The sequence below is a fragment of the Stegostoma tigrinum genome, chromosome 2 (genome assembly GCF_030684315.1).
Source record: "Stegostoma tigrinum isolate sSteTig4 chromosome 2, sSteTig4.hap1, whole genome shotgun sequence".
Lineage (NCBI taxonomy): Eukaryota > Metazoa > Chordata > Chondrichthyes > Orectolobiformes > Stegostomatidae > Stegostoma > Stegostoma tigrinum.
In genome coordinates, this window is record NC_081355.1 from 91,761,855 (window position 1) to 91,789,091 (window position 27,237).

Below are 27,237 nucleotides of genomic sequence, written 5' to 3' on the forward strand. Positions count from 1 at the left end.
TCGCAAATGCAGGTAGGCGTGGCTCATCTCCAGCTTCGTAAAGGATAGCACCTCCTCTCCCCTCTACTAACTTTGCGTACAAGTCCTCTATGCGAGGGATCGGGTATTTATTCAGCTGCAAAAAGTGGTTTGCCATTTGCTTAAAATCCCCACACAGGTGAACAGAGCCATCAGGTTTTATAATCAATATGGCCGGTACTGCCCATTCTATAAATGGCACTGGTTTGATGATTCCTTCGCTCTCCAGCCTTCTGATTTCCACCTCCATTTTGCCCACAAGGCAAAAGACACCGGGCTGGCCTTGCAAAATTTCAGAATTGCTTCCTGGTCAACATGTAAAATGGTTTTGGCCCCTTTGATAGTTCCAGGCCCTTCTAGAAAAACACCTGGGTATTTCCCTAGGACTTCACTGAGGCAGCCATTTTCCAATTGAAAAATGTTGAACCAATCAGGGTGAATCTTTCTCAATCAATTCTGTCCCAATAGGCTTGGGCCAGAACCTTTCACTACATCAATACGTAGGATTGCGCGAAAGTCTCCATCATCTAAAATACTGGACAAAATCCTGAGCTCAAGCTGCAACAAATACACACAGAGCCAGTCTGATTTTTGTCTGGGACTACTGTTCAACTTGGAAGTCCAATTTACAACCTCAACAACAATAACAGCAGTTGCTGGAAATGCTCTGGAGGCCTGGCAGCATCTGTGAAGAAAAAAATCAGAGTTCATGTCTCGGGTCCGGTGACCTTTCCTCAGAGCTGATGGTAGCTGGGAAGATGTTGGCTTATATGCAGAAAATAGGGAGGAGGATGAAGTAGTGAGTAAATGATAGGAAAGTGCCCAAAGAGAGAGAGAGCAGCTGGATAGACAAAGGAACTGATAATGATCTGACTAGGAGGGCGAATAGCTGTTAATGGGACTGTTAGTGACTAGGTAGTGTGTAATGACAGTCTACGTGATAATAAGGCCTGGTGTATGGGGTAGGGGGTTAGGACATGGGAGAGTTTAGGCCATAAAATTATTGAACTCAGTATTAAGTTTGGAGGACTGTAGGGTCCCTAAGTGGAAAATGAGGTGTTGTTCTTCCAGCTTGCTTTGAGTTTAGTTGGAGCACTGCAACAATTTACACGTCCACTCTAAGACAGCAATCAACTAAACCTAACCCTCTAGACCAAAACTAACTTTTATACCTGGGGCTACCCAACACAGACATTATGGAGCCTGTACAATCAATATTCATTCATTGAGATATCAGGCATTCAACTTCAATCAAAATCGATTTACACATAATCTTAACTGTCAGGTAGCTAATTAACCTAAAAGGGAACACCAGTAACACAACAGCAAGCACAAATATGTGCAAAGAAATGAGTCCCACAATCAGTATAATTGCAAGCCCCCATCTCACCTGAAGGAGCTATTTCCACAGCTATCTCCAGAGGAGGGATCCCAAACAGCTATCCACCTGACAGCAATGCCCCAGCAGCTATTCCCAGGGGGTGCTCCAAACAGCAATCCCCAGAAGAAGAATTCCAACAGCTAATTCCAGCAGCTATTTCCTGTCCGGAAGGGGGATCTCGACAGCAATTCTGAAAACTATCGACACAGACCTGTTCCGCATTAAGGGAACCAGTAGCACCCGACCACGACCAGCAGATCTGAGAACCAACCAATCCCGAAATTCACCAACCTGACCTACACCACAAGGCTTCAGACACATCCTGAGGTGAAAACTGGCCTGCAAAACCACCAAGTATTCATCCAATAAATGCAAATAAGCATCCTACTGCATTAGCAGACTCAACCCAGGTGGAAGGCCGACGCAGTCTAAAGTCATCATTGATGCACTGCATGCGGCAAGTGGGAGCAGCCATGTGTACTTCAAAACTGTGCTTTTCCCCAGTGGGGAGCTTAAACTCTGGAGACCCCAAATTTTCCAACCTAGCTCGCAGGGAGGGGTTAGGTGGGTGGTGACAGTGCAAGGAACCCCAAGGGTAGGATGCCTGATAAAAGTTTGTAATTAAAATTGCTGTTTAGCTTCTAATAATGTTTAACCTGTGTCTAATGTGATAGTGTATTTAATTACTGTCCTCTACAGTTGATTGTGTCAATTTCTCTGTTTATTATATTTGAGTTTTCTTCTTTTATTAAACATACATTTTGTAATAAATAAATGCAAAGGATTTTTTTGCCCTGAAACACCTGTCTACTGTATTCTTCATTTCATATTCCTAATTAAGTCAGGTGTCAGAACTAGGGATCTGGGAGTAATTCGAACCACCAAAAAAATCGGCAATTTACTGATCGCAAAACAGAACCCTACGTGTGGTAACTACACCAACTGGTTCTCACAGGAGACTGGAACCAAAGTCATTACCTTCTGCCTTGAGAGCCTACAACCCAATGGTCTCAATGTGGACTCTACCAGTTTCAACCCCGATCTCATCCCATCACAAACCCTCCCTCTCACCCCCGCCTCCTTGACCTGACACAATCTGTCCACCTTCTCTCCCACCAATCCACTCCTCCCCACCATACCCTGGCTGCACTCACCTATGACCATCGCACCTACATTCCCCAGCCCCACCCCTCCTCTCTATTTATTTCAGAGTTCCCTTTCCCCTCTCCCATTTCTGAAGAAGGATCCTGACCTAAAATGTCAACTCTCCTGGTCCTTGAATGCTGCCTGGCCTGCTGTGTTCCTCCAGCTCCACACTGTGTTATCTTGTACCCTTAATTTGCAACATTTCCACCATATTGGTTTTCAGTCTGGCTGAGAACTTGTACAAGTCTAAAGGTTGGAGTTCTGAGCGAATCTTGTTAAAGACAAAATGCAACCACAGATACAGCAGAAAGATATCGACCTACATGGCAACTGGGTGACCATTTAACAAAACATTAATTTTAATCAGTCCTGATTTGGGTGACAGTAAGCAATTTAATTATTCCATTGGCATGTAGTGGAATTTTCTAGAGTGTTCATTCTCCTGGGTATTCATCTCCATGTTTTTCTACTCAAGTTAGGCATTGTAGGACTCCTTTACTGTTCTTAAGACCACATACCAGCAGCAACTTCGATGTCTTGTTGGCCCAGATCCTGAACGACTGTTTATCGACTTGGCCGAGGCTCGGCTTTATTGTGGGGTTCTGCTGTGGCCTGGCCTAGATTCCCTCTGCTCAGAGATGCCCTGCATGGGGCTCTGGGATTACCTACACTGAAATGGTGTTACCTCAGCTCAGTGCTCAATTGAGGAGATTCAAATCTCCTGGTTCTATTGGTTAGCCAAGACCTCTGTGATCGGGATCCTCATAATGAGACTTAATTAGATCTACCTGGTTACAATCATTAGTTTGGGATTATTTTGCAATTGTTTATTCCCGACGAAGAAAGTGTCCTTCCTGGATAAATCTTACCGTTGTAATAATTGTTCTTTGATGTGTAGAACGCTTGCCATGTTTATGAGAAGATACTGAGCTTCATTCACTAATGAAAGGGATGGTGATTCAGTCAAAGCTTGGTCTTGAACTGAAAATTTAAAGACACCATAACTGCACATGCGGAAGATACTAAGGGCAACATTCAATCTCTGCAAAATTATCTTGCGGCAAAGTAATTAGATGTTATGTTTCAGATTTGAACATTTTGAACTTGAGTATTACTGAAAAAGACATTTGGCAAAACATTTCATCTTGCACGCATCAGGACATTTCACAAGAATACAAATTCAAGAGGAAAACCAATATTGCTATTGCATGAGAAGACAGTGGTTTGTTGGCAAGTGAATTCTGGTTCAGACAGATTCTGTTTAATTTTTAAACCAAGCAGATTGACTCTGATTGCTCAGAACATTAACTGGAATCAGAATCAGAAAGGTGCATTTCAAGACATCCCCAAATGTGTTATGTATCAAATTGTAAGTCTTCCCAACATATACCAATGGCAGGTAGTAAAGATGGCAGAGATTCCCTGTCGGCAATGTATTGCGAAGAAAGTGGAGTCTTTACCATCACTTTTCACAACTCCCTAGAACTTAATTACAAATGTGTACATTGCCACAGCAACACAGCTTCACTGGAAGACAGGTTGTCTCAGTTGGCTGAACAGTGGTGTGGATCAGGTTCATGCCAACTGTATGGCTATGGTCACTATTCCCCTGAGTCCTTCCCTTACTCGTAATGGAGGTCACAGCACTGGGAGTTAGTCCTAACATTGGACAGATAAGTCAAGAGGAAATGAGATAGTGTCGGGGTATTCCCACATATTCTCCCTGACTAAAATAATATTTTAAACAATAGTTGCTGTTCATAAAGAATAAGGAAACCTAACGTATAATCAATCACGTTACTAACTGTGAATGAAAGGGATTGTCAAATAATCTATTTTTGATCGTTTTGACTCAGGGAGGATACTGGAGAACGCCACTTTGTTCTTCAAATAATGCCATAAGCTGCTTAATGTGTATTGGAATGTGCAGCACAGGATTAAAATTTACCATTAAAACAAAAACACTTCTGTAAAGTAAATAAACTGAAACAGTCAAGTGGAATTTATTGGTCATGGTATTGACCCTATTGACCAACTAACAACTGTGTTCTACCTATTTCCAGAGGGACCGATTCAGTCCCACTGACCTACCTGCTATCAGGCTTCTTGCCTCCTTTGAGAGGAATTTTCAAGCAGAAATCATGGCACTGGAGAGATAATCTGCCTGTAAAAGCTGTTGACGTATCAGAGACTGGTCCAGTACCAGCAGAAAAGTAATCTCAGCCTGTCCTAGAATGAGGCTTACACAAGGGATCATTGCCAGAACCCCATGAAAAGGCCCTAAATGAAGGTACAATGGGTGTTTGAATCTAGTTCCTAGTATTAATGGAGCCTCCCAACTATACCATCCCAATTCAGCAAGTAAGTCAGGCTATCAATTTGGTGATTCTGGCAATGAAAAATGTTCTGACATCGACAGAAATCCATTTCTGGCATATGTTATGAGGATAAAAATGCCTGGCCTTTAATAAGCTCCTAACTTAATATCTACTAATTACTAATTATTAATTTGAAAGAGTTCCATTTCCCAACTTAAATGTTCTTCAGCATAATTAGTAAAATGTAATCAATTTTTAACCCCACATTTAAGTAACATTTTTCCTATAAATTTACCATAAAGGTTAATATAAATACAAAGAATGATTGATAAATGAACAATGCTATAGCAGATTCTTGACAATGCAGAGATAAGTGCTACTACTCCAATACCACTAAGCTGAACAGGCAGATATTTCACTGTAAGAATCACAGCTGATGGAGAATAGATTTAGAGAGGTCATACAAGGAATATAATTTCAACAACACAAATTGAAGTTGAATTGCAGATGCTGGAAACCTGAAATAAAACTGAAAATGTTGGAGAAACTCATCAGGTCTTGCAGTACCTGTGGAGACAAGAAATGGTTAACTCTTTCAGTTAAGTATGGCTGTTTTTCAGAATATCATTAATTTTCTTTGAAGGGATGTCCTGCCTAATGAATTTTACTTTATGAAAATCTTCAGATTATGTTACTTAAAAGTCCAAGTCTTTCATCACAAACTAATTGAGGGATTTTAATTCGGGGCATGTTTCTGATCATAAACCACATGGATTAATTAATTTTTCTCCAGTTGGAGCATGAAATAACTATGATTTTAATAACCCTGTCTCATTATCAGCTTGCCAGAAACAAACTGAAAATGGGCTTTCAGTGGCCACCAGCATACAGAAAACCTGTTAGCCAGGACTGACTGTGACATGCAGTTACACGAGGATGTAGACTTGCTCGCCGAGCCTGTGTTTGATTGTGGACGTTTCATCACCCTGCTAGGTAACATCGCCAATTTGCTCTGGTGAAGCATTGGTGCTCTGTCCTCCTTGTTATTTAGATGCCTTAGTTTGCTGGGGTGATTTTGTTTATCAGTGGTTTGTACATCAGGTCCTGTTCAATATGTGTGTGTGTCTGGAGTTCTAGCTGGAATGCCTGGCCTCCAGGAATTCTTTGGCATGTCTGTTTGGCTCGTACTTTATTGGATGTGTTGTCCCAGTCGAATTTATATCCTTCTTTGTTGGTGTGTATTGAGACCAGTGAGAATTGGTCATGTCTCTTGGTGGCTAGTTAGTGTTCATGTATCCTTATTGTCGGTTTTCTTCCAGTTTGGCCTATGTAATGTTTCTCACAGTCCTTGCATGGTATTTTGTATATTACATTAGTTTTATTGGTTGTGGGTAGGGGATCCTTGACATTCGTGAGTAGCTGTCAAGGGTGTTGTTGGTTTATGGACTACCCTGATACTTCGAGATTTGAGTAGTCTTGTGGACATCTCTGATGTCTCTGTTGTACAATAGTGTATCTAGTGTGTCTGGCTGTGTTGTGTCTTCTTGTTTGTGGTCTGTCGTGGAGGTAACAGCACATTGTGCTTTTTGGGTATCCATTCCTTTTAAAAATTTGTATAAGTTATAGTATATAACTCCGTATAGTATATATCAACGGATTCCTACAATCGCCTCCACAAAAATGAGCAGGAAATTGCATGCCAAAATACTTTATATTCCAGCGCAACTGACCAAGTATTGACTACCACACTGGAACAAGCCCTCACTAGACAACAACAAAAAACCGGAACAAAGAAAAGAAAGCCTTACAACAAAAACTATCCAAACTCACTCGCAACAATGACATGGACAACACAGAAACGTGGATCAAGAACATCTCAGACCGACCACTTAGAGACACTGAGAAGACTGTCCTAGTCCGAGGACTTAGTTATAACTACAGAGATGCCAAAAAATCTAACTTCCTGGTTGCAGTGGAATCAACACTAAAGAACAACAGATTCACAGGGGAAATACAATAGACCATCAGACAGACAATAGTCCCAAAACTGAGCAGAAAAGGTAAGTGGAAGCCCTGTAAAGATCCAAGAAAGACAGAAATATTGTAATCTTACCAGTAGATGAAGGATGCTTGACAGTAATCCTTTAATGAAGCTCAATACATCGAGAAAGCTGATGCACTACTAGCAGTTACTGACACCTACCAACAGATGGCAATAGACCCAATGTCACCGTTAGAGAACCAGATCAAAACAACCCTGAAGAAATTACTCAACTCAGGAGATATCAGCAAGACAGACTAACAAAAAATGAAGCCACAGGTTCTAACCCACCCCACTTCTATGGACTTCGCAAGGTACACAAATAATCAAGAGTCCCCCTCAGACCTGTTGTCTCACTACCAAGCACGCCAACATATAGATTTGGCAAAGAACTACAATGGAAACTGAAATACTTAGTTGACAACACTATCCACTCCTCCCAAGAATTCTTCAACATCATCAAGGACACCAGAATTGACAAAGACAACAGAATGATATCCTTTGATGTAACAGCACTATTTACATCCATAAACATTGACCTAGTCAAAGAGACAACTGCCACACTGCTGGGTGAATCAGGAAGGCAGGTACCCCACGATACCAACAGCATCAACATACACAGCGCCCCAAAACTGCTGGATCTGTGCCTCATAGCCAAATCCACCTTCAGTGACTGTATATTCAAACAAATCAACAGAACACCAATGGGATCTCCAATATCAGGACTGATTGCAGTTGCAGTAATGCAAAGGTTAGAATGAACAGCGCTCCCCACCATACAACCCAAATCTGCAATGTAGATGACACCTTCGTGATTACCAAACGAATAAGACTGAAGAAACCCACCGACATACAAACAACATCCTCACCGGAATAAAATTCACAAAAGAAGAAGAGAACAATAACCGACTACCCTGGTAGAATGTAAGAACAACGGGGAACTCCAGACTAGCATATACAAAAAGACCACACGTACGGGCTAGATGCTTAATTACGCCAGCAAACAGCCCAACACCCCATAAACAGAGCTGCATCAGGACATTATTCAAACGGGCCACAACACACTGCAGCAACCTCGAATTGCACAAAGCAGAACAGGAGCACTTGCATGGAGTTTTTAAATGGAATGGATACCCAAAATTCACAATCCGCTGTTACCTCCACAACAGACCATGACAAGAAGACCGCCAGAGACAACATGGCCAGACAGACTCGTCACCTTACATGTACATCAAAGACATCAGAGATGACTACAACACTACTCAAACCCCTAGGGATCAGGGTAGCTCACAAACCAACAACAACCTGTGACAGCTACTGACGAACGTAAAGGGTCCCATACCTACAATCAATAAAACTAATATAACACACAAAATACCATACTAGGACTGTGAAAAACATTACATAGGCCAAACTGGAAGAAAACTGACTATAAGGATACGTGAATACCAACTGGGCACCAAGAAATATGACCAATTCTCACTGGTCTCAATACATACCGACAAAGAAGGACATGAATTCGACTGGGACAACACATCCAAAATATCACAAACCAAATAGAGACATGCCAATGAATTCCTGGAGGTCTGGCATTCCAACCAGAACTCCATCCACAAACACATTAAAATGGACCCGACATACAAACCACTGAAAAACACAACTGGAAATAATGCCAACCACCCTAGCAAACTAGGCATACAAATAACAAGCAGGACAGAACACCAATGCTTCACTGGAGGTGCACTGATGATGTTACCTAGTAGAGTGACAAAACGTCTGCAAACAAACACACTGGCTTGCAAGAAAGTCTACAAACTAATCCACAACCCAAGCTACAAATCTTCTCAAAAACTTTATACAGTTGCATGTTTGGAGAAATGTGGTTTCTAAGGCTATCACAAGAGATGCAGGGCAGAGCCTATAGGGCCAGTTCTACTTCTCTGCTCACAAAAGAAAGTAAGATTTTATCTTTCAGGGATTTTTCACATCCTGATTCTTTTTTTGGCCTCCTTCAGCCTGTCTGAGTAAGAACTGTAGCTAATGTTGTCAAACTTCACATGCACTTTTGTCTTAAGGTTGACTCATTAGCAACAAATGAGCATATTTGTCACCTTATCATTGATTGAGATTGGTTTTGCAAAGTTTGATTCTTATCTATGTATTTGTAGATCATCATTACTGGCCAGCTCTTATTTCTGATCTACATGTTGTCTCATGCGATATTCTTACTTTTCAGATATATACCGGCAGTATCCTGCTGTATGTCACTGCCATTTTTATTGATTCCTCTACTTTGGCTAAATTGGAAACGGTCTATTTGAATCCAATCATGGAAGAGCAGAAGTGTCTTCCAATTAAGTACTGGTAAGGCTGAAGCATTGATTTTGGTCTATGATTCAAATTCTGTCACTTATTATCAACTCAATCCCACTTCCTGGCAAAATGTGAGATTAAGCAAGTCTCCTCACAACTTTAGTGTTAAATTTGGTTCTGAGATGAGCTTCTGACCTCGGCTTTAGGCTGTCTCTAAGACTGTCTCTTTTTACCTCTATGATATAATTTGATTTTGAATCTGGCTCATGAATAAGGAGTCTGTTATGTCTGGATTTGACGATTCCAACGCACTTCTATATTTCACACACATACCCAACTTTGTAAACTTGTAGTCAGCTGAATTTTCTGCACGTGTCTGTGACCTAACATGCTTCAAGCCCCATTTATTCACCTATATGGTTGCTAACCTACATTGACTCCAGCTCAAGCAATGTCTTGATTTTAAAATTTTCATCTATCATTTCAAAATTGTCCATGGTTTTGTCCTACCTTATCTCTGTAATTTCCAACACCAACCACCAGAGGCATCAATCTTGTACATTACCAATCATAACTGCTCCACATTTGATGGCTACGCATTTTGTGACTGGACTCCACACTTTGGAATGCTCTTCCTACACCTCTCACCTTTCTTTCCTGTTTTAAGATTCGTCTACCTTTTAACCAATCTTCTGATCATCTGGCCTTACGGACGGAATCTTATCAAAGGTAGCAGGAACTGCAGATGCTGGAGAATCTGAGATAACAATGTGTAGAGCTGGATGAACACAGCAGGCCAAGCAGCATCACAGGAGCAGGAAGGGTGACATTTTGAGCCTAGACCCTTCTTCAGAAATGGGGGAGGGGAACGGGGTTCTGAAATAAATAGCGAGAGAGGGGGAGGCGGAAAGAAGATGGATAGAGAAGAAGATAGCTGGAGAGGAGACAGACAGGTCAAAGAGGCAGGGATGGAGTCAGTAAAGGTGAGTGTAGGTGGGGATGTAGGGAGGGAATATGTCAGTCCAGGGAGGATGGACAGGTCATTGGGAACCCTGCAGCCCAATAGTAACAATGTGGACTTCACAAGCTTTAAAATCTCCCCTCCCCCAACGCATCCCAAAACCAGGCCAGCTTGTCCCCACCTCCCTAATCGCTCCTTCCTCCCACTTATCCCGTCCTCCCACCCTAAGCCCCACGCCTATCTCCTACCTACTAACCTCATCCCGCCTGCTTGACCAGTCCGTCCTCCCTGGATTGACCTATCTCCTCCCTACCTCCCCACCTACACTCACCTTTTCTGACTCCATCCCCACTTCTTTGACCTGTCTGTCTCCTCTCCACCTATCTTCTCCTCTATCCATCTTCTATCCACCTCCGCATTTCTCCTTTTTTATTTCAGAACCCCCTTCTCCTCCCCAATTTCTGAAGAAGGATCTAGGCCCAAAACGTCAGTCCTCCTGCTTCTCTGATGCTGCTTGGCCTGCTGTGTTCATCCAGGTCTACACCTTGTTATCTCGGAATCTTATCAAAGTCTGAATAACATGGGATAAGGTGAGACTGTAGCAGGATAACATGAGAAGTTCAGCAAGGTCTGTCTTGATGTCAGGAGCATTTCACGTTCTATTTTACAACTCAGATAAATAATGTGGTGAGTTTCTCAGTAGGCACTGGCAAACTGCCAATTAAGTGCGAATTATCATTTATTACACATTTCTTTGGCCCAACTCACCTCACGAACATTCAGCTTTCTGTTCTACCAAAAGTGTCAAACAGTGAGTTGTTGAGAAATCTAGATATGGAAATCAAAGAGGGTAGCTGGCAAATTCAGCTCACCACCTGTGCTGAGGGATCCCTATGTTGGACACTAAAAGGGCATGTTCACCCTTTATTTTCTCTTGATGAGATGATACTCAGGATTCTTTGATTAAAAGTTTATTCATGCATGGGAGATGATTGCAACAAGAAAACAGCATACAACTCAAATCTATATCACAAGAAGGTTTTATGTCATTTTTACAGATAACAGGCCAAACATATTCTTTATGTCTTTACATCTCCCAAGTGCTATACATACTTGTGGATTCAAACAAGCCTATTCTGTTCAGTTTTCCCTCTATCAGTCACCAGGCACCACCATCTCAGGGTACGCACCATAGGTACCAACCACTTGCACCCCAAAGCAGAGGGCAGGCAGGCTTTGTGGTGCTGAGGGTTGGGGTGGATTACAGTGAGTTGACGGAAGATATTGTAGACAATACTGACAGTGAGGCTTGTTGGGAGGTGAAAAGAAAGACAGAGTGGCTGTGAGATATTGGAGAGAAGATGGTGGCACTTACACTAGCGAAGTTGAAAAGGTCAGTGAACTTCTCCCACAATGCTAGGCATTCTTCCAGATGGCTGGGATTGCTGTAACTCAGATGATAACCTCACAGCAAACTGGCATGGCCTACTGTCACGGCCTCCACTGCTGGTCCTGGGGGAAGAGGAAGTCTCATCTGTGTACTACCCCATTCAGTAAGACCTGCTAATCCCTGCCCATGGAATAGGCACTGATTTCCCTCCATCTGTTAAGTTTTGGGCACATGTCAGGTACTGTGCAGGGCTGCTGTCGACTGACAGTCATTGGCTGGATGCACAACAGGCTTTTATAGATGAGGCAGGCATGAAGGACGTTGGTAACTTCTGGGACATCCCAGCAGTGCTGTGTTGTTATGAAACAGCACACGGTAAGATGGGCTGGAATCAGATGTGAGCGAGTTCACAGGGGGTGATAGGTAATTGATGAGGCAAGTGATAAGATACGGCAAGAAAATTCATTAAGTCTCGTAGTGAAAATCACTCCCAAAAATTTAATGAAATGCACAGCCAGAAAAAAGTAAGATTCAGCTATTTATCTTCTTCGTAGCTCAGAGTCCTATTTTGCTTTATCATGCTTCTGTGAAGTGCCTTGGAACAATTCATTATATTAGAGATTTTATAAATGTAAGTTACTGTAAAAATGTGATTTCTTTAACCTGGCACAATGGCATTGAGTAATGTGAGTTACTTAGTGCATAATGCAAATGCTCCACCCTTTTAATGGTTGTACTTGGCAAAGTCAGTACTTTAATTTATATTCAGCTTCTTACCTTGTGTATGCTGCTTTTTCGAGGCTCTGTGAAAACTGGAGCTCTGTCTGATTAGAAAACTTTGCCGTCCAAGAAATGTGGAGATCCATTTTGCAACACTTTCCCCACAGTCCAGTCCTTTCACTCTGCATAAAAAAGAGAGGTACCAAGTTTTTGAGGGTATAAACAGACAAAAGTGTCTGGTCCATCCAGTCTGTCTCATACAAATGTGATCACAAATCTGGTAGACTCCAACTGGAGAGAGCTGAGAAAACAGGTAGGTCTGCAGTTTACCATGTTAACTTTGTTCTTCTGCTGTTATTTCCCTTCCTGTGCTATTCCCTGCAATTGCCGGGGGGTGAGGGGGGATTGCCCTCATATCACAGGAATTTCATTCTGGTCTACTACCAGAAGCTGTATGAATGTGGCCTACTGTAGGCTTCTTCTCAGCGTAGTATCTCCACCGTCTGTCTCAGTGGGATGGGAATAAGAAGTCAGTAAAGAAGGGGGAGTAAATCTGCAGTGCACCAGTGTATAGCGCTCTGTAAGCATTTCAAGAACTCCGAGATAATGGGAACTGCAGATGCTGGAGAATCCAAGATAATAAAGTGTGAAGCTGGATGAACACAGCAGGCCAAGCAGCATCTCAGGAACACAAAAGCTGATGTTTCGGGCCTAGAACTCCCTTGTGTTTGTACATTGTCGTCATCCAAGTAGGTTTAAAGTGAATGAGCACGAAGAAAACAAGTGAAGAGCCCTGAGATGCACCTTGTTCTGATGCATAAAATACGTGCCTGTCACATATGCAAAGTAGCCTGGCATCCGCTTTGCAAACTAAGGTGTTATTGAGTTTCAGCGTATAGTACTAAAGCGGTGAACTATATTATAAGTGACACAAAGATGCACCATGATGATGAGGTGAGGCTGGTGCATGTCTGATGCAAACTTCTGGGGATTGAGGGGTGTATGCACTTACTATATGTGGTACGTGTCTGAAGGTGGTGGGGAACATTACTAAGAAAGAAGTCTGGAGGAGAAAATCGTGAGATGAAACTATCAAATACCCACTCAAGAGTTTCATGTTGGAGCTTGCTGATGTCTAGTTTTAATTGTCTTCCTGTGAAAATGAACATGCATTTAATGAGGTGGATTGATGTAATACTGAGATGTAAATGCAAAAAGGGTCCTCACCATCCACTAGCAAGATTCTTGCCTCATCGTTAAAACAGAGTGGTAAATTGAACCCTTTTTTCAACATTGAGAATCTTTTTTCCATACTACCCTAACTGACTCACTATTGCCCACATTGTTCAGGAGCTAGGAAGATGCCATTCTTAATAGCTGATAATTTGTCTATTTTTTGTGTTGCTATAGGTTTAAAACACAAGTTTTAGACCCAATCTTCTCACTTTCAAACTGGGTGTAATATTTAGTCATGTTATGGTTACTGGTACCTAGGGGCAGCTGGCTTTCCTCTGACATTAATAATTAATCTTGTTATATTACAAAATCTGCTCTCTGGTCAGTTGGGGAATATGCTTCAGTAGGAAAGAATTCTGTGAAGTACCATTCAGGTTCCTATTGCCAATCTGATTTTTTTCAAGTTTACATGCAGCCTAAAGTCATCCATGATTATTGACATCCATTCATCACAAGCACACAGTATTTCATCTTGCCTACTGTGTCCCACATTGTGCTTATTGTTAGGAGCCTGTAAAGCATTTCTCCTAGTGACTTATTTTCCCTACTTTTCCTCACTTCATCCAATCCCCATTCCTTCCCCCACTCCATCCTGATATCCTGAACACAGGTAATCTCTAACTATTGTACAACTGCCTCCACCTTTATCTAACTTCCTATTCTGCTTGAATGACATATATCACTCAATACGCAAGCCCCAGTTGTTGTTATCCTATAGTCATGTCTCCATAATGGCTATCAAACCATACTTAATTACTTAAATGTCTGCTACCAATTTGTTTACTTAGTAATTATTGCGGTATATATTCAGATTTAGAACCTTTAGTATTGTCATTTTGTTACCTTTGTAAAATCTGGTCTTGATTGTTGGTGTATTCCTGTCTTTTTTCTCTGCCTCTTCCTGTCACTCTCTGATCCTCATTTCCATATTACTATTTTCTGTCTTACCTTCTTTCCAGTCTTTGATATACAGCAAACTTTTTATGAAGTGACACCTAGGGGATCAGGAGTGTGCTGGTTGATCAAATATTCTGGATAATCAGAGGTCCACATAATCAGTGTAAAAAATACACACTAAGGTTTAGAAATGTAATGCAGGGGGTGTAAAGTCATTGTTATACTTTATTTACAGCACAAATCACTTAACTAATAATGTAATTTTGCCTTAAATAAAACTTACTGGCAGAGAGCCTTCTCATTCACACCCACAACTGACTACTTGGATAGTGCAATTTGAGGAGAAATTGAGTCAAAATTGAATCAACTGTTGTTATTTCATGTGACTTTCAATTGAACAAGTATACTTACATTGAGGTAAATTAATTAAAAAACTATAATAGCTGGACAATAATATAGTAAACTTCACAGTATTTGAGATAAATAATTTTTGCTGGTTTATTGACAATGCTATTTCATATGATGCCAGTTAAAACAAAGTTTTCTGTACCACATTCTTCCATATTTGATGTTTTGCTCTCACTGTTTAGTTTAAATTCTGCTTTACTTCCCCAGTTACGTGGTACGCAGAAACACTAGCCCCAGCATCATGAAATGGTAAAGTCCCCCCTTTTCCCAGGTATGAACTGGAACCCATTTCTCCCACATGGGTTTTTGAACCATGCATTCATCTCTCTAATTTTATGTACCCTAGGTCCAGAGATTATAAACTTTGAGGTTCCATTTTTAAATTCAGTGCCTAACTCCTTGTACTCTCTTTACAGAACTTCTAGTCTAAGCTATTTCTTGGTACCTACATGGACCTACTATCCCTGCCATTGCAAGTTCTTTCCTAGGTCTGAGCAGGCATCCCAAGCCTGGCATCACGCAGCTAAGACAGCTGTCTGGACTCTTGTTCTTTGCTGCAGAAAACTGTTCAATCCCTGTCACTGTATAATCTCTTTCTAATACCTTAAGTTGCTCCCCTCATGAAATGACACTGATTGTTTGAAAAACATCTAGTTCATTAGTGTCCTTTAAGGAAGGAGCGTGTTTATTCACTCTGTCTTACATGTGATTTCAGACACATAGTAAAGTGGCTGACTCTTTACGCTCTCTGAAATGACCTTGCAAGTCACTCAGTTATCAAGGGTGAGGAAACAAAAGATGGCCTTGCCACTGACTTCAGATCCCTTGTGAGAATAAAAATAACAACTTTCACCTGTTCCCACATTTCAGCATAAGTAAAACCATTACTCTTTAAGATTCATTTCACTCCTTTAGCAGCTGAATTTATCACTGTAAGTATCTGCCACAGGGAATATACTCCTTCTGTCAAAAGGTGGCAGACTTGTTTGATGTTTTCATTAAAACTCCGAAATACTTCTTTGTTTTTAAAACTGGTTACATTATTTTACAAAGTGATTTATATAATTTTCAACAAATCATCCAAGATTAGTTAAATAATGGTGCTATTTGTTGTTAAATAGCAAGAAGGAATTCTATCTCTTTTTGTCCAAAATACTGTAATAAAATCACACCGCATTCCATGCTGGAGCACAGTAAAATCTACAAGAAATAATGGACTAAGTCTTCGTAGGGAGGACAAAGGAAGGCTTTTTTTTTCAAAATCAGATGCTTCATCATTCCATGTTACAGCTGCCAGAAAGGGTATGGGAGGAGCTAGACAAATTAGAACTAAGTATTCAGCTACAAAAGACAAATAACAAATGGTTTCCTGGAACTTGAGATGATAGTAATATCAGAGATGCAGCCATGTTACATTCTGGGGCACAAAGCTAACAAAAGAACTTTTCCAAAATGTATCCCTTCTTCAATTTTGCTCCTGTCTTATTGGTAACTATTGATTTCTAAGTCAGGGATAGTTCTATTAAAATCACAATATGTCAAGTATTTTGCATATGCTAATATGCCAGTGGCATAGCCAAATCCAATCTTGCCCTTACTGAAATTTGTTGGGTTGATGTTTAATTCTTATATTTGCAACTTGCAGCACTGCTAAAACCTGTACATGTCAATTTCTGCCAGAACCATCTGAAATGCCTTGTGTAGATTCACTGTCATCAATCCTTCTTATGGGCATTAGTCTACATTATTGATGTCCATAGGGGAAGGATACCTACATGATGTCTTTGGCAGAATCTAGGCTTGATCTTACTTTAACAGTTTGCTATGTAATGCTTAATATTGCAGCTAGTTACATTACATCAGACATAAATGATGATCTCTTATGTGACTTAAGAGTAGGGCGACAAGGTGGCTCAGTGGTTAGCACTGCAGCCTCACAGCGCCAGGGACCCAGGTTTGATTCCAGTCTTGGGCAACTGTCTGTGGGGAGTTTGCACATTCTCTCCATGTCTGCGTGAGTTTCCTCCGGGTGCTCCGGTTTCTTCCCATAATCTAAAATGTGCAGGCTAGGTGGATTGGCCATGCTAAATTGCCTGTGGTGTTTAGGGGGTTGGGTCTGGGTGGGATGCTCCAAAGCGCGGTGTGGACTTGTTGGGCCAAAGGGCCTGTTTCCACACTGTAGGGAATCTAATCTAATCTAAATGCACGTTACTACTCTAGCTGCACACACGCTGGGCACCTCTGCCAACTATGTACAATTCTGTTTAGCTGCTCCCAAGTAATCCTTTATCTCTTGAGAGATAGCGATCATTTTGCAATGTCAATTAACCCTTTCAGGTATTAAATATCTTATGTAACATTTCCAATAAACTTGTTTTGGTTATTAAGTTTTATGACTTGACTGGGTTGGAAGTCTGTTGCTTTAGGATGAAGCATTCAAGTACAGTTCATTGTCACACTGGATCCCTGCTGAATGTGTGGTTTCCTGGATGTTCTTTGCTGATGACACCTCTTTGCTGAAGACATTCTCTGGCATCAATGTTAACCGTGAAGGTTTGTTTCCTTTGGAGGATCCTTAATTCCTTCAAATCATGACAGAGGAAATGGTTGTGTTTTCACAAGAATTAACCATTTTTACATTGCAGACAGGTATTCTTTTTGATCAACTTAACTATTTTAACATGTTCATATACAAGCAATAAAGCTGACTGTGGTGTTTTGGTATTGCTTCTTTTAAGCAGCTGAATTGCCCGTATCAAGAATGCACTGCTAACACCTGGGTGTTGAGGCGTCAAGGATATCTGATGATAGATTTTTAAGAATTGGATGCAGTCGGGAGACAAGTGAATAATATATCCAAATCAGTGAAGTCTGTTGTATCATCTCATCTCAGCCATCAAGAATTGTTGGATACCTTTTGAGTTTCCTGCCGCTTTTCTTTATCTAAATCTATCAGCATCTCTTCTTCATCATACATTTATCTAATTTCCCATTAATTCAGCTGTACTATTTATCTTAAGGTACTAGGGAAGTTGGAAGCAAACAACTTAGTTATTGTAAGCAAACAACACACAGAAGTACTATGTTATAGATCAGAAGGTTTCTAATGTAACCCCTCTCTAGGAGGTATCTCTCTAACTCCTTCTCATTCTCTCATTCTGTCTCACAGGGAAGTATAGACTAGTTTGTCTTACATCAGTAGTGGCAAAAATGCTCAAGTCCATTATGAGAAACCCAATAGCAGATTACTTGGAAAACAGTGACAGGATCGGACAGTCAGAATGGATTTGTGAAAGGCAAATCATGCAGTCTTTCAATAATGTCCTACATAAGCAATTAACATTTAAAATCAAAGCACATCAGATGGGAGTATAGTGACTGCTGAAAGGGCAAATAAACCACATCCACTGGGTCCCCCTTACCAACTCTACTTGTTCCATTCTTGAAAAATTCCAGTAGTTTCATCAAGCATGAATTTCCCTTTCACAAATCCATTCTGACTCTGTCCAATGGATAGAAAACTGTTTGGTAGACAGGAAACAAACAGTAGGAATAAATAGGCCAAGCAGCATCTCAGGAGCACAAAAGCCGACGTTTCGGGCCTAGACCCTTCATTCTTCACATTTTATTATCTTGGATTCTCCAGCATCTGCAGTTCCCATTATCTCAGTAGGAATAAATAGGTCTTTTTCCTGAGTAGCAGGCAGTGACGAGTGGGGTACTGCAGGGATCAGTGCTTGGGCTCCAGCTATCCACTATAAATATAAATGATTTAGATGAGAGAACTAAATGTAATATCTCCAAGTTTGCAGATGACACAAAACTAGGTGAGAGGGTGGGTTCTGAAGAGAACACAGAGATGGTTCATTGTGATTTAGACAAGTTGAGAGTGTGGGCAAATTTATTGTAGATGAAGTACAATATGGGTAAATGTAAGTTATCTATTGTGGTAGCAAAAACAGGAAGGCAGATTATTATTTGAATGGAGATAGATTGGGGAAGGGGCAGGTGCAACAAGACTTGGATGTCTTTGTATGCCAGTTGCTAAAAGTAAGCATGAAGGTGCAGCCCTCATCAACTTTTATAGATGCACCATCGAAAGCATACTATCTGGGTGCATAACAGCCTGATACAGCCACTGCACTTCCCAGAACTGGAGAAACTACAAAATGTGTGCACAGCCCTGACCATCACTGAAGCCAACCTCCTATCCATGGGCTTCATTTACACTTCTTGTTGCCACAGAAAAACTACCAACATCATCAAAAACCCAACCCATCCTGGTAATGCTCTCCTACAACCTCTTCCATCAGGCAGAGGCTTTGGACACAAATACAAACAAATTCAAGAACAGCTTCTTCTCTGCCATTATTAGACTGATGTATGGACTCACTAACTTCAAATAACATATATCTTGTTATTGTTGATCTTGTTTTGTGCACCTCCTGTGCAGTGTAACGTGTATGCCTTACTCTGTCTAAACACCCTATTTTTTTTATGTCCTTGCTTACTATAATCTGCCTGTACTGCTCGCAAGCACAGCTTTTCATAGTACTTGGGTACACGTGGCTGCAATGAGTCAAATCAACTGATGCAGGCAGTGAAGACAGCATGACAAAATAAAATCTTTTATCCCTGAAAGTATTATTGTAAATTGTTTCTGTACCTTTTAAAGCCTTTGCATCCTTTCTAAAAGGACAGTGCTTAGAATTGGATATAATGCAGTTGAGATCTAACCAATTAAATATAAAAGTTCATATTAACTGATAACTGTGTCTCGATATATGAAACTCAACATCTGCTGTTTTTAATTCAGACTTCCAATATCCAAAGTATTTTGCCTTCAATACCTCTTAAACTTTCAATTTCTAAAAACTGCCATACTTAAATTTGCATTATATAGCATATCAGTTCTAAAGGGCAGATGACTGATTTTATTAAATTAATAAGTAATGTCCGGCCTTTGCATCAGTGATTTTAAAACAAATGACTATCCAGCAAGTGCTTTTAGTTTAACACACTGCCAGGAGTGCCAGAGTACAAGTATTAGCTGATATAGTTATGAAGATAAATTTAAGAAGCTAAGTAGTGTGTGGAAAATCACAGAAGGTAATTGGCAATAAAGAATTAAATATGGAAATACTGTAAAAATAAATTAACACGGTAGACACAAAAGATTGTTTCCATGGCTGGGGAACAGAGCAACACCACTCAAAATATAGGGTTGATCATTTAGGTCAGAGATAAGGAGAAATTCCTTTACTCAAGGATAAGAGATAATGGGAACTGCAGATGCTGGAGAATTCAAGGTAATAAAATGTGAGGCTGGATGAACACAGTAGGCCAAGCAGCATCTCAGGAGCACAAAAGCTGACTTTTCGGGCCTAGACTCCTTTACTCAAACCTTGTTAATCTTTGGAACAACATAGAACATAGCACATTACAGCACAGTACAGGCTCTTCGGCCCTTGATGTTGTGCCGACCTGTCATACCGATCTCAAGCCCATCTAACCTACACTATTCCATGTACATCCATATGCTCATCCAATGACGACTTAAATGTACCTAAAGTTGGCGAATCTACTACCGTTGCAGGCAGAGCATTCCATTCCCTTACGACTCTCTGAGTAAAGAAACTACCTCTGACATCTGTCCGATATCTTTCACCCCTCAATTTAAAGCTATGCCCCCTCGTGCTCGCCATCACCATCCTAGGAAAAAGGCTCTCCCTATCCACCCTATCTAACACTCTGATTATTTTATATGTTTCAATAAAGTCACCTCTCAACCTTCTTCTCTCTAATGAAAACAGCCTCAAGTCCCTCAGCCTTTCCTCATAAGACCTTCCCTCCATACCAGGCAACATCCTAGTAAATCTCCTCTGCACCCTTTCCAAAGCTTCCACATCCTTCTTATAATGTGGTGACCAGAACTGTACACAATACTCCAAGTGCAGCCGCAACAGAGTTTTGTACAGCTGCAGCATAACCTCTTGGTTCCGGAACTCAATCCCTCTATTAATAAAAGCTAAAACACTGTATGCCTTCTTAACAGCCCTGTCAACCTGGGTGGCAACTTTCTAGGATCTGTGTACATGGACACCGAGATCTCTCTGCTCATCTACACTACCAAGAATCTTACCATTAGCCCAGTACTTTGCCTTCCGGTTACTCCTACCAAAGTGCATCACCTCACACTTATCTGCATTAAACTCCATTTGCCACCTCTCAGCCCAGCTCTGCAGCTTATCTATGTCTCTCTGCAACCTACAGCATCCTTTGTCACTATCCACAACTCCACCGACCTTACCGTCGTCTGCAAATTTACTAATTTGGATCTTTGATTTATTGTACAGAGTTGTGGATGCCCTATCACTGAGTACATTTAAGGCAAATATAGATTGTTTTTCCCTCACAGACAATCAAAAGATATGGCAAGATGGGGAAAAACCATGGCAGATGGATTTCAATGTGGGACAATACACTGCGGATTCAAAAAGCACAGAATATTTGTTATAACAAGGTGTAGAGCTGGATGAACACAGCAGGCCAGGCAGCATCAGAGGAGCAGAAAGGCTGACGTTTGGGGTCTAGACCTTTCTTCAGAAAGTGCATTCTCTGAAGAAGGGTCTAGACCTGAAATGTCAGCTTTCCTGCTCCTGTGGTGCTGCTTGGCCTGCTGTGTTCATCGAGCTCTACACCTTGTTATCTCAGATTCTCCAGCATCCTCAGTTCCTACTATGCCAGAATATTTGCTGAATGTCGCAGGCAGATAGGATAGTGAAGAAGGCCTTTGGCATGCTTGCCTTTATTGGTTAGTGCATTGAGTATAGGAGTTGGGAGGTCATGTTGTGACTCTACAGAACATTGGTGAGGAAACTTTTGGCATACCGCGTGCAATTCTGGTCTCCCTGATATAGGAAATACGATCAGAAATACCTTGGCATGCGTGGCCTGATTGCTTCAATATTCTTGGCTACAGACCTGTGTCACAGGTCACTAAAAATATTTTGAGATAGTGGGAACTGTTGATGCTGGAGAATCTGTGATAACAAGAAGGGTCTGGACCCGAAATGTCAGCCTTCCTGCTCCTCTGATGCTGCTAGGCCTGCTGTGTTCATCCAGCTCTACACCTTGTAATCTCACTAAAAATATTTAATTGTGTTCTAAATAATGGGATCAAACCAGTCAAACTTTATGTCATTAAAAGTATGCTGACTACCTATATGAGAGCAATGTTTCAGAAGCAGTCCAGAGGAAGTTTATAGGATGATCTTGGGCATGAAAGAGTTTTCTTATAAGGCGAGGGTAAGTAGGTTGGTTCTGAACTCATTGGAGTCTAGAAGAATGAGAGGCAATTTCATTGAAACAGATTTGTAGGGATAATAAAACAAAGAAATGCTAATTTGGAGATCTGAAACAAAGCAGAAATTGCTGGAGAAACTCAGCTGGCTCATCAGCATTTGTGGGGAGAAAACTGAGTCAATGTTTTGGGTCCAGTGGCCCTTCACCAGAACCATTAATTTCTTCTGATGAAGGGCTCCTGCATCTGAAGCGCTGATTCTGTTCTCTCTGCACAGATACTGGTAGGAGTCCAGCAATTTCTGTTTTTGTTTAGGGAGCTTGACAGAGTCAATGCTAAGAGATTGTTTCTTCTTGTGGGTGAGGCCAGGACCAGACACCATAATCGCAAAGTAGGAGACCACTCATTTAAGAGAGAAATGGGGAAGAATTTCTTCTTTCAGAGGGTAGTCAATCTGACAGATTCTTTATCACATTGGGCTGGACAGGCTGGATTCTTAAGTATATTCAAGGTTGAGAGAGACAGATTTTTAATCAATAAGTAATCAAGAGTTGTAGATATTAGATCAGCCATGATTTCATTGTATGGCAAAGTAGAACTCAAAGGGACAAATGGCCTGCTCCTACATCTTATGGTCCTACATTTCCATGAGAGTTCCATTCCAAATTTCCTGAATGACTGACCGACCTATAGCTATTCAGCACCTTCAGATATCAACTTAAGGGCTATATAAATTTAAGTTATCGTTGTATCAAAAATTGAAGCAACTTTGCTTTCCCGTACACCTGTAAAAAATGTTCAATATCCAGGTGCATAGCAGAAGAAAAAAATCTGGAAATCTGTGATAACATCAGATTAAACCAGATTAAGTTGCTTATTTTTTGAAAGGGAGAATAAAATGAGACAGTATTATTTAATGCGGGAAAAACTGCAGAAAGCTGCAACACAAAGGGATTTGAGGCTACTTCTGCATGAAACACACAAAGCTAGCAGTTTTAGTCCCTTATTTAAGAAAAAGAATTATCCATTGGAGGCAGTTCAGATAAGGTTCACTCAGACGATCATCAGTACGGAGAGATTGTCTTCTGAACAAAAGTGAAATAGGTTGGTACTCTATTTGATGGAATTTAAAAGAATGAGAGGTGATATCATTGAAACATATTGGATTCTTAAGGGGCTTGAACAGATAAAGAGGAATTTCTTCTCTCAGATGGTTGTCAGTCTTTGGAACTCCTTGCCAATGAGAGATGTGGGGTAGAGTCTCTGTGTATATTTAAAGCTGGGATAGACAGATTCTTGATCTGTAGGGGAATCTAAGATTCTGGGGGAACAGCAGGGAAGTGGATGTGAGGATTGAAAGATCAACTGAGTTTCCTGTCGAATGGTGAAGCTGGCTCAAGGAGCCAAATAACTTATTCCTGTTCCGAGGTTGTATGTTGGTAGTGGCCCTTGAAGTTGGTCCCTCTCAAATTGGAGATTAGTTTCTTTAACTGATTCCATTTTGGGCCTAGAGGCCTCCAGATGACTTCTGTTTTTTGAAACAAAGTTGATACTCATTAATAAGATAATAAAATGTGAGGCTGGATGAACACAGCAGGCCAAGCAGCATCTCAGGAGCACAAAAGCTGACGTTTCGGGCCTAGACCCTTCATCAGAGAGGGGGATGGGGGGAGGGAACTGGAATAAATAGGGAGAGAGGGGGAGGCGGACCGAAGATGGAGAGTAAAGAAGATAGGTGGAGAAGGTGTGGGTGGGGAGGTAGGGAGGGGATAGGTCAGTCCAGGGAAGACGGACAGGTCAAGGAGGTGGGATGAGGTTAGTAGGTAGCTGGGGGTGCGGCTTGGGGTGGGAGGAAGGGATGGGTGAGAGGAAGAACCGATTAGGGAGGCAGAGACAGGTTGGACTGGTTTTGGGATGCAGTGGGTGGGGGGGTAGAGCTGGGCTGGTTGTGTGGTGCAGTGGGGGGAGGGGATGAACTGGGCTGGTTTAGGGATGCAGTGGGGGAAGGGGAGATTTTGAAACTGGTGAAGTCCACATTGATACCATATGGCTGCAGGGTTCCCAGGCGGAATATGAGTTGCTGTTCCTGCAACCTTCGGGTGGCATCATTGTGGCAGTGCAGGAGGCCCATGATGGACATGTCATCAAGAGAATGGGAGGGGGAGTGGAAATGGTTTGCGACTGGGAGGTGCAGTTGTTTGTTGCGAACTGAGCGGAGGTGTTCTGCAAAGCGGTCCCCAAGCCTCCGCTTGGTTTCCCCAATGTAGAGAAAGCCGCACCGGGTACAGTGGATGCAGTATACCACATTGGCAGATGTGCAGGTGAACCTCTGCTTAATGTGGAATGTCATCTTGGGGCCTGGGATGGGGGTGAGGGAGGAGGTGTGGGGACAAGTGTAGCATTTCCTGCGGTTGCAGGGGAAGGTGCCGGGTGTGGTGGGGTTGGAGGGCAGTGTGGAGCGAACAAGGGAGTCACGGAGAGAGTGGTCTCTCCGGAAAGCAGACAGGGGTGGGGATGGAAAAATGTCTTGGGTGGTGGGGTCGGATTGTAAATGGCGGAAGTGTCGGAGGATAATGCGTTGTATCCGGAGGTTGGTAGGGTGGTGTGTGAGAACGAGGGGGATCCTCTTGGGGCGGTTGTGGCGGGGGCGGGGTGTGAGGGATGTGTCGCGGGAAATGCGGGAGACGCGGTCCAGGGCGTTCTCAATCACCGTGGGGGGGAAGTTGCGGTCCTTAAAGAACTTGGACATCTGGGATGTGCGGGAGTGGAATGTCTTATCGTGGGAGCAGATGCGGCGGAGGCGGAGGAATTGGGAATAGGGGATGGAATTTTTGCAGGAGGGTGGGTGGGAGGAGGTGTATTCTAGGTAGCTGTGGGAGTCGGTGGGCTTGAAATGGACATCAGTTACAAGCTGGTTGCCTGAGATGGAGACTGAGAGGTCCAGGAAGGTGAGGGATGTGCTGGAGATGGCCCAGGTGAACTGAAGGTTGGGGTGGAAGGTGTTGGTGAAGTGGATGAACTGTTCGAGCTCCTCTGGGGAGCAAGAGGCGGCGCCGATACAGTCATCAATGTACCGGAGGAAGAGGTGGGGTTTGGGGCCTGTGTAGGTGCGGAAGATGGACTGTTCCACGTAACCTACAAAGAGGCAGGCATAGCTGGGGCCCATGCGGGTGCCCATGGCCACCCCCTTAGTCTGTAGGAAGTGGGAGGAGTCAAAAGAGAAGTTGTTGAGTGTGAGGACAAGTTCCGCTAGGCGGATGAGAGTGTCGGTGGAGGGGGCCTGGTCGGGCCTGCGGGACAGGAAGAAGCGGAGGGCCTTGAGGCCATCTCCATGCGGAATGCAGGTGTACAGGGACTGGACGTCTATGGTGAATATGAGGTGTTGGGGGCCAGGGAATTGGAAGTTCTGGAGGAGGTGGAGGGCGTGGGTGGTGTCACGGACATAGGTGGGGAGTTCCTGGACCAAACTCCCCACCTATGTCGTCCTCACTCGTCCTCACACTCAACAACTTCTCTTTTGACTCCTCCCACTTCCTACAGACTAAGGGGGTGGCCATGGGCACCCGCATGGGCCCCAGCTATGCCTGCCTCTTTGTAGGTTACGTGGAACAGTCCATCTTCCGCACCTACACAGGCCCCAAACCCCACCTCTTCCTCCGGTACATTGATGACTGTATCGGCGCCGCCTCTTGCTCCCCAGAGGAGCTCGAACAGTTCATCCACTTCACCAACACCTTCCACCCCAACCTTCAGTTCACCTGGGCCATCTCCAGCACATCCCTCACCTTCCTGGACCTCTCAGTCTCCATCTCAGGCAACCAGCTTGTAACTGATGTCCATTTCAAGCCCACCGACTCCCACAGCTACCTAGAATACACCTCCTCCCACCCACCCTCCTGCAAAAATTCCATCCCCTATTCCCAATTCCTCCGCCTCCGCCGCATCTGCTCCCACGATAAGACATTCCACTCCCGCACATCCCAGATGTCCAAGTTCTTTAAGGACCGCAACTTCCCCCCCACGGTGATTGAGAACGCCCTTGACCGCGTCTCCCGCATTTCCCGCGACACATCCCTCACACCCCGCCCCCGCCACAACCGCCCCAAGAGGATCCCCCTCGTTCTCACACACCACCCTACCAACCTCCGGATACAACGCATTATCCTCCGACACTTCCGCCATTTACAATCCGACCCCACCACCCAAGACATTTTTCCATCCCCACCCCTGTCTGCTTTCCGGAGAGACCACTCTCTCCGTGACTCCCTTGTTCGCTCCACACTGCCCTCCAACCCCACCACACCCGGCACCTTCCCCTGCAACCGCAGGAAATGCTACACTTGTCCCCACACCTCCTCCCTCACCCCCATCCCAGGCCCCAAGATGACATTCCACATTAAGCAGAGGTTCACCTGCACATCTGCCAATGTGGTATACTGCATCCACTGTACCCGGTGCGGCTTTCTCTACATTGGGGAAACCAAGCGGAGGCTTGGGGACCGCTTTGCAGAACACCTCCGCTCAGTTCGCAACAAACAACTGCACCTCCCAGTCGCAAACCATTTCCACTCCCCCTCCCATTCTCTTGATGACATGTCCATCATGGGCCTCCTGCACTGCCACAATGATGCCACCCGAAGGTTGCAGGAACAGCAACTCATATTCCGCCTGGGAACCCTGCAGCCATATGGTATCAATGTGGACTTCACCAGTTTCAAAATCTCCCCTTCCCCCACTGCATCCCTAAACCAGCCCAGTTCATCCCCTCCCCCCACTGCACCACACAACCAGCCCAGCTCTTCCCCCCCACCCACTGCATCCCAAAACCAGTCCAACCTGTCTCTGCCTCCCTAACCGGTTCTTCCTCTCACCCATCCCTTCCTCCCACCCCAAGCCGCACCCCCAGCTACCTACTAACCTCATCCCACCTCCTTGACCTGTCCGTCTTCCCTGGACTGACCTATCCCCTCCCTACCTCCCCACCCACACCTTCTCCACCTATCTTCTTTACTCTCCATATTCGGTCCGCCTCCCCCTCTCTCCCTATTTATTCCAGTTCCCTCCCCCCATCCCCCTCTCTGATGAAGGGTCTAGGCCCGAAACGT

At 43.1% G+C, this 27,237-nt stretch overlaps 1 protein-coding gene across 3 annotated transcripts in view; it reads right to left on the reverse strand.

The window, feature by feature from the left end:
- mocos (molybdenum cofactor sulfurase) overlaps window positions 1–27,237 on the reverse strand; it is a 261,380-nt gene that overhangs the window by 31,881 nt on the left and 202,262 nt on the right. For all 3 annotated transcript variants that reach the window (XM_059655520.1, XM_059655509.1, XM_059655524.1), the window contains 2 exons: window positions 12,346–12,470; window positions 3,415–3,526 (listed from right to left, as the gene is read on the reverse strand). In XM_059655520.1, the coding sequence (XP_059511503.1) occupies window positions 3,415–3,526; window positions 12,346–12,470 (237 nt within the window). The remainder of the gene's footprint in view (window positions 1–3,414; window positions 3,527–12,345; window positions 12,471–27,237) is intronic.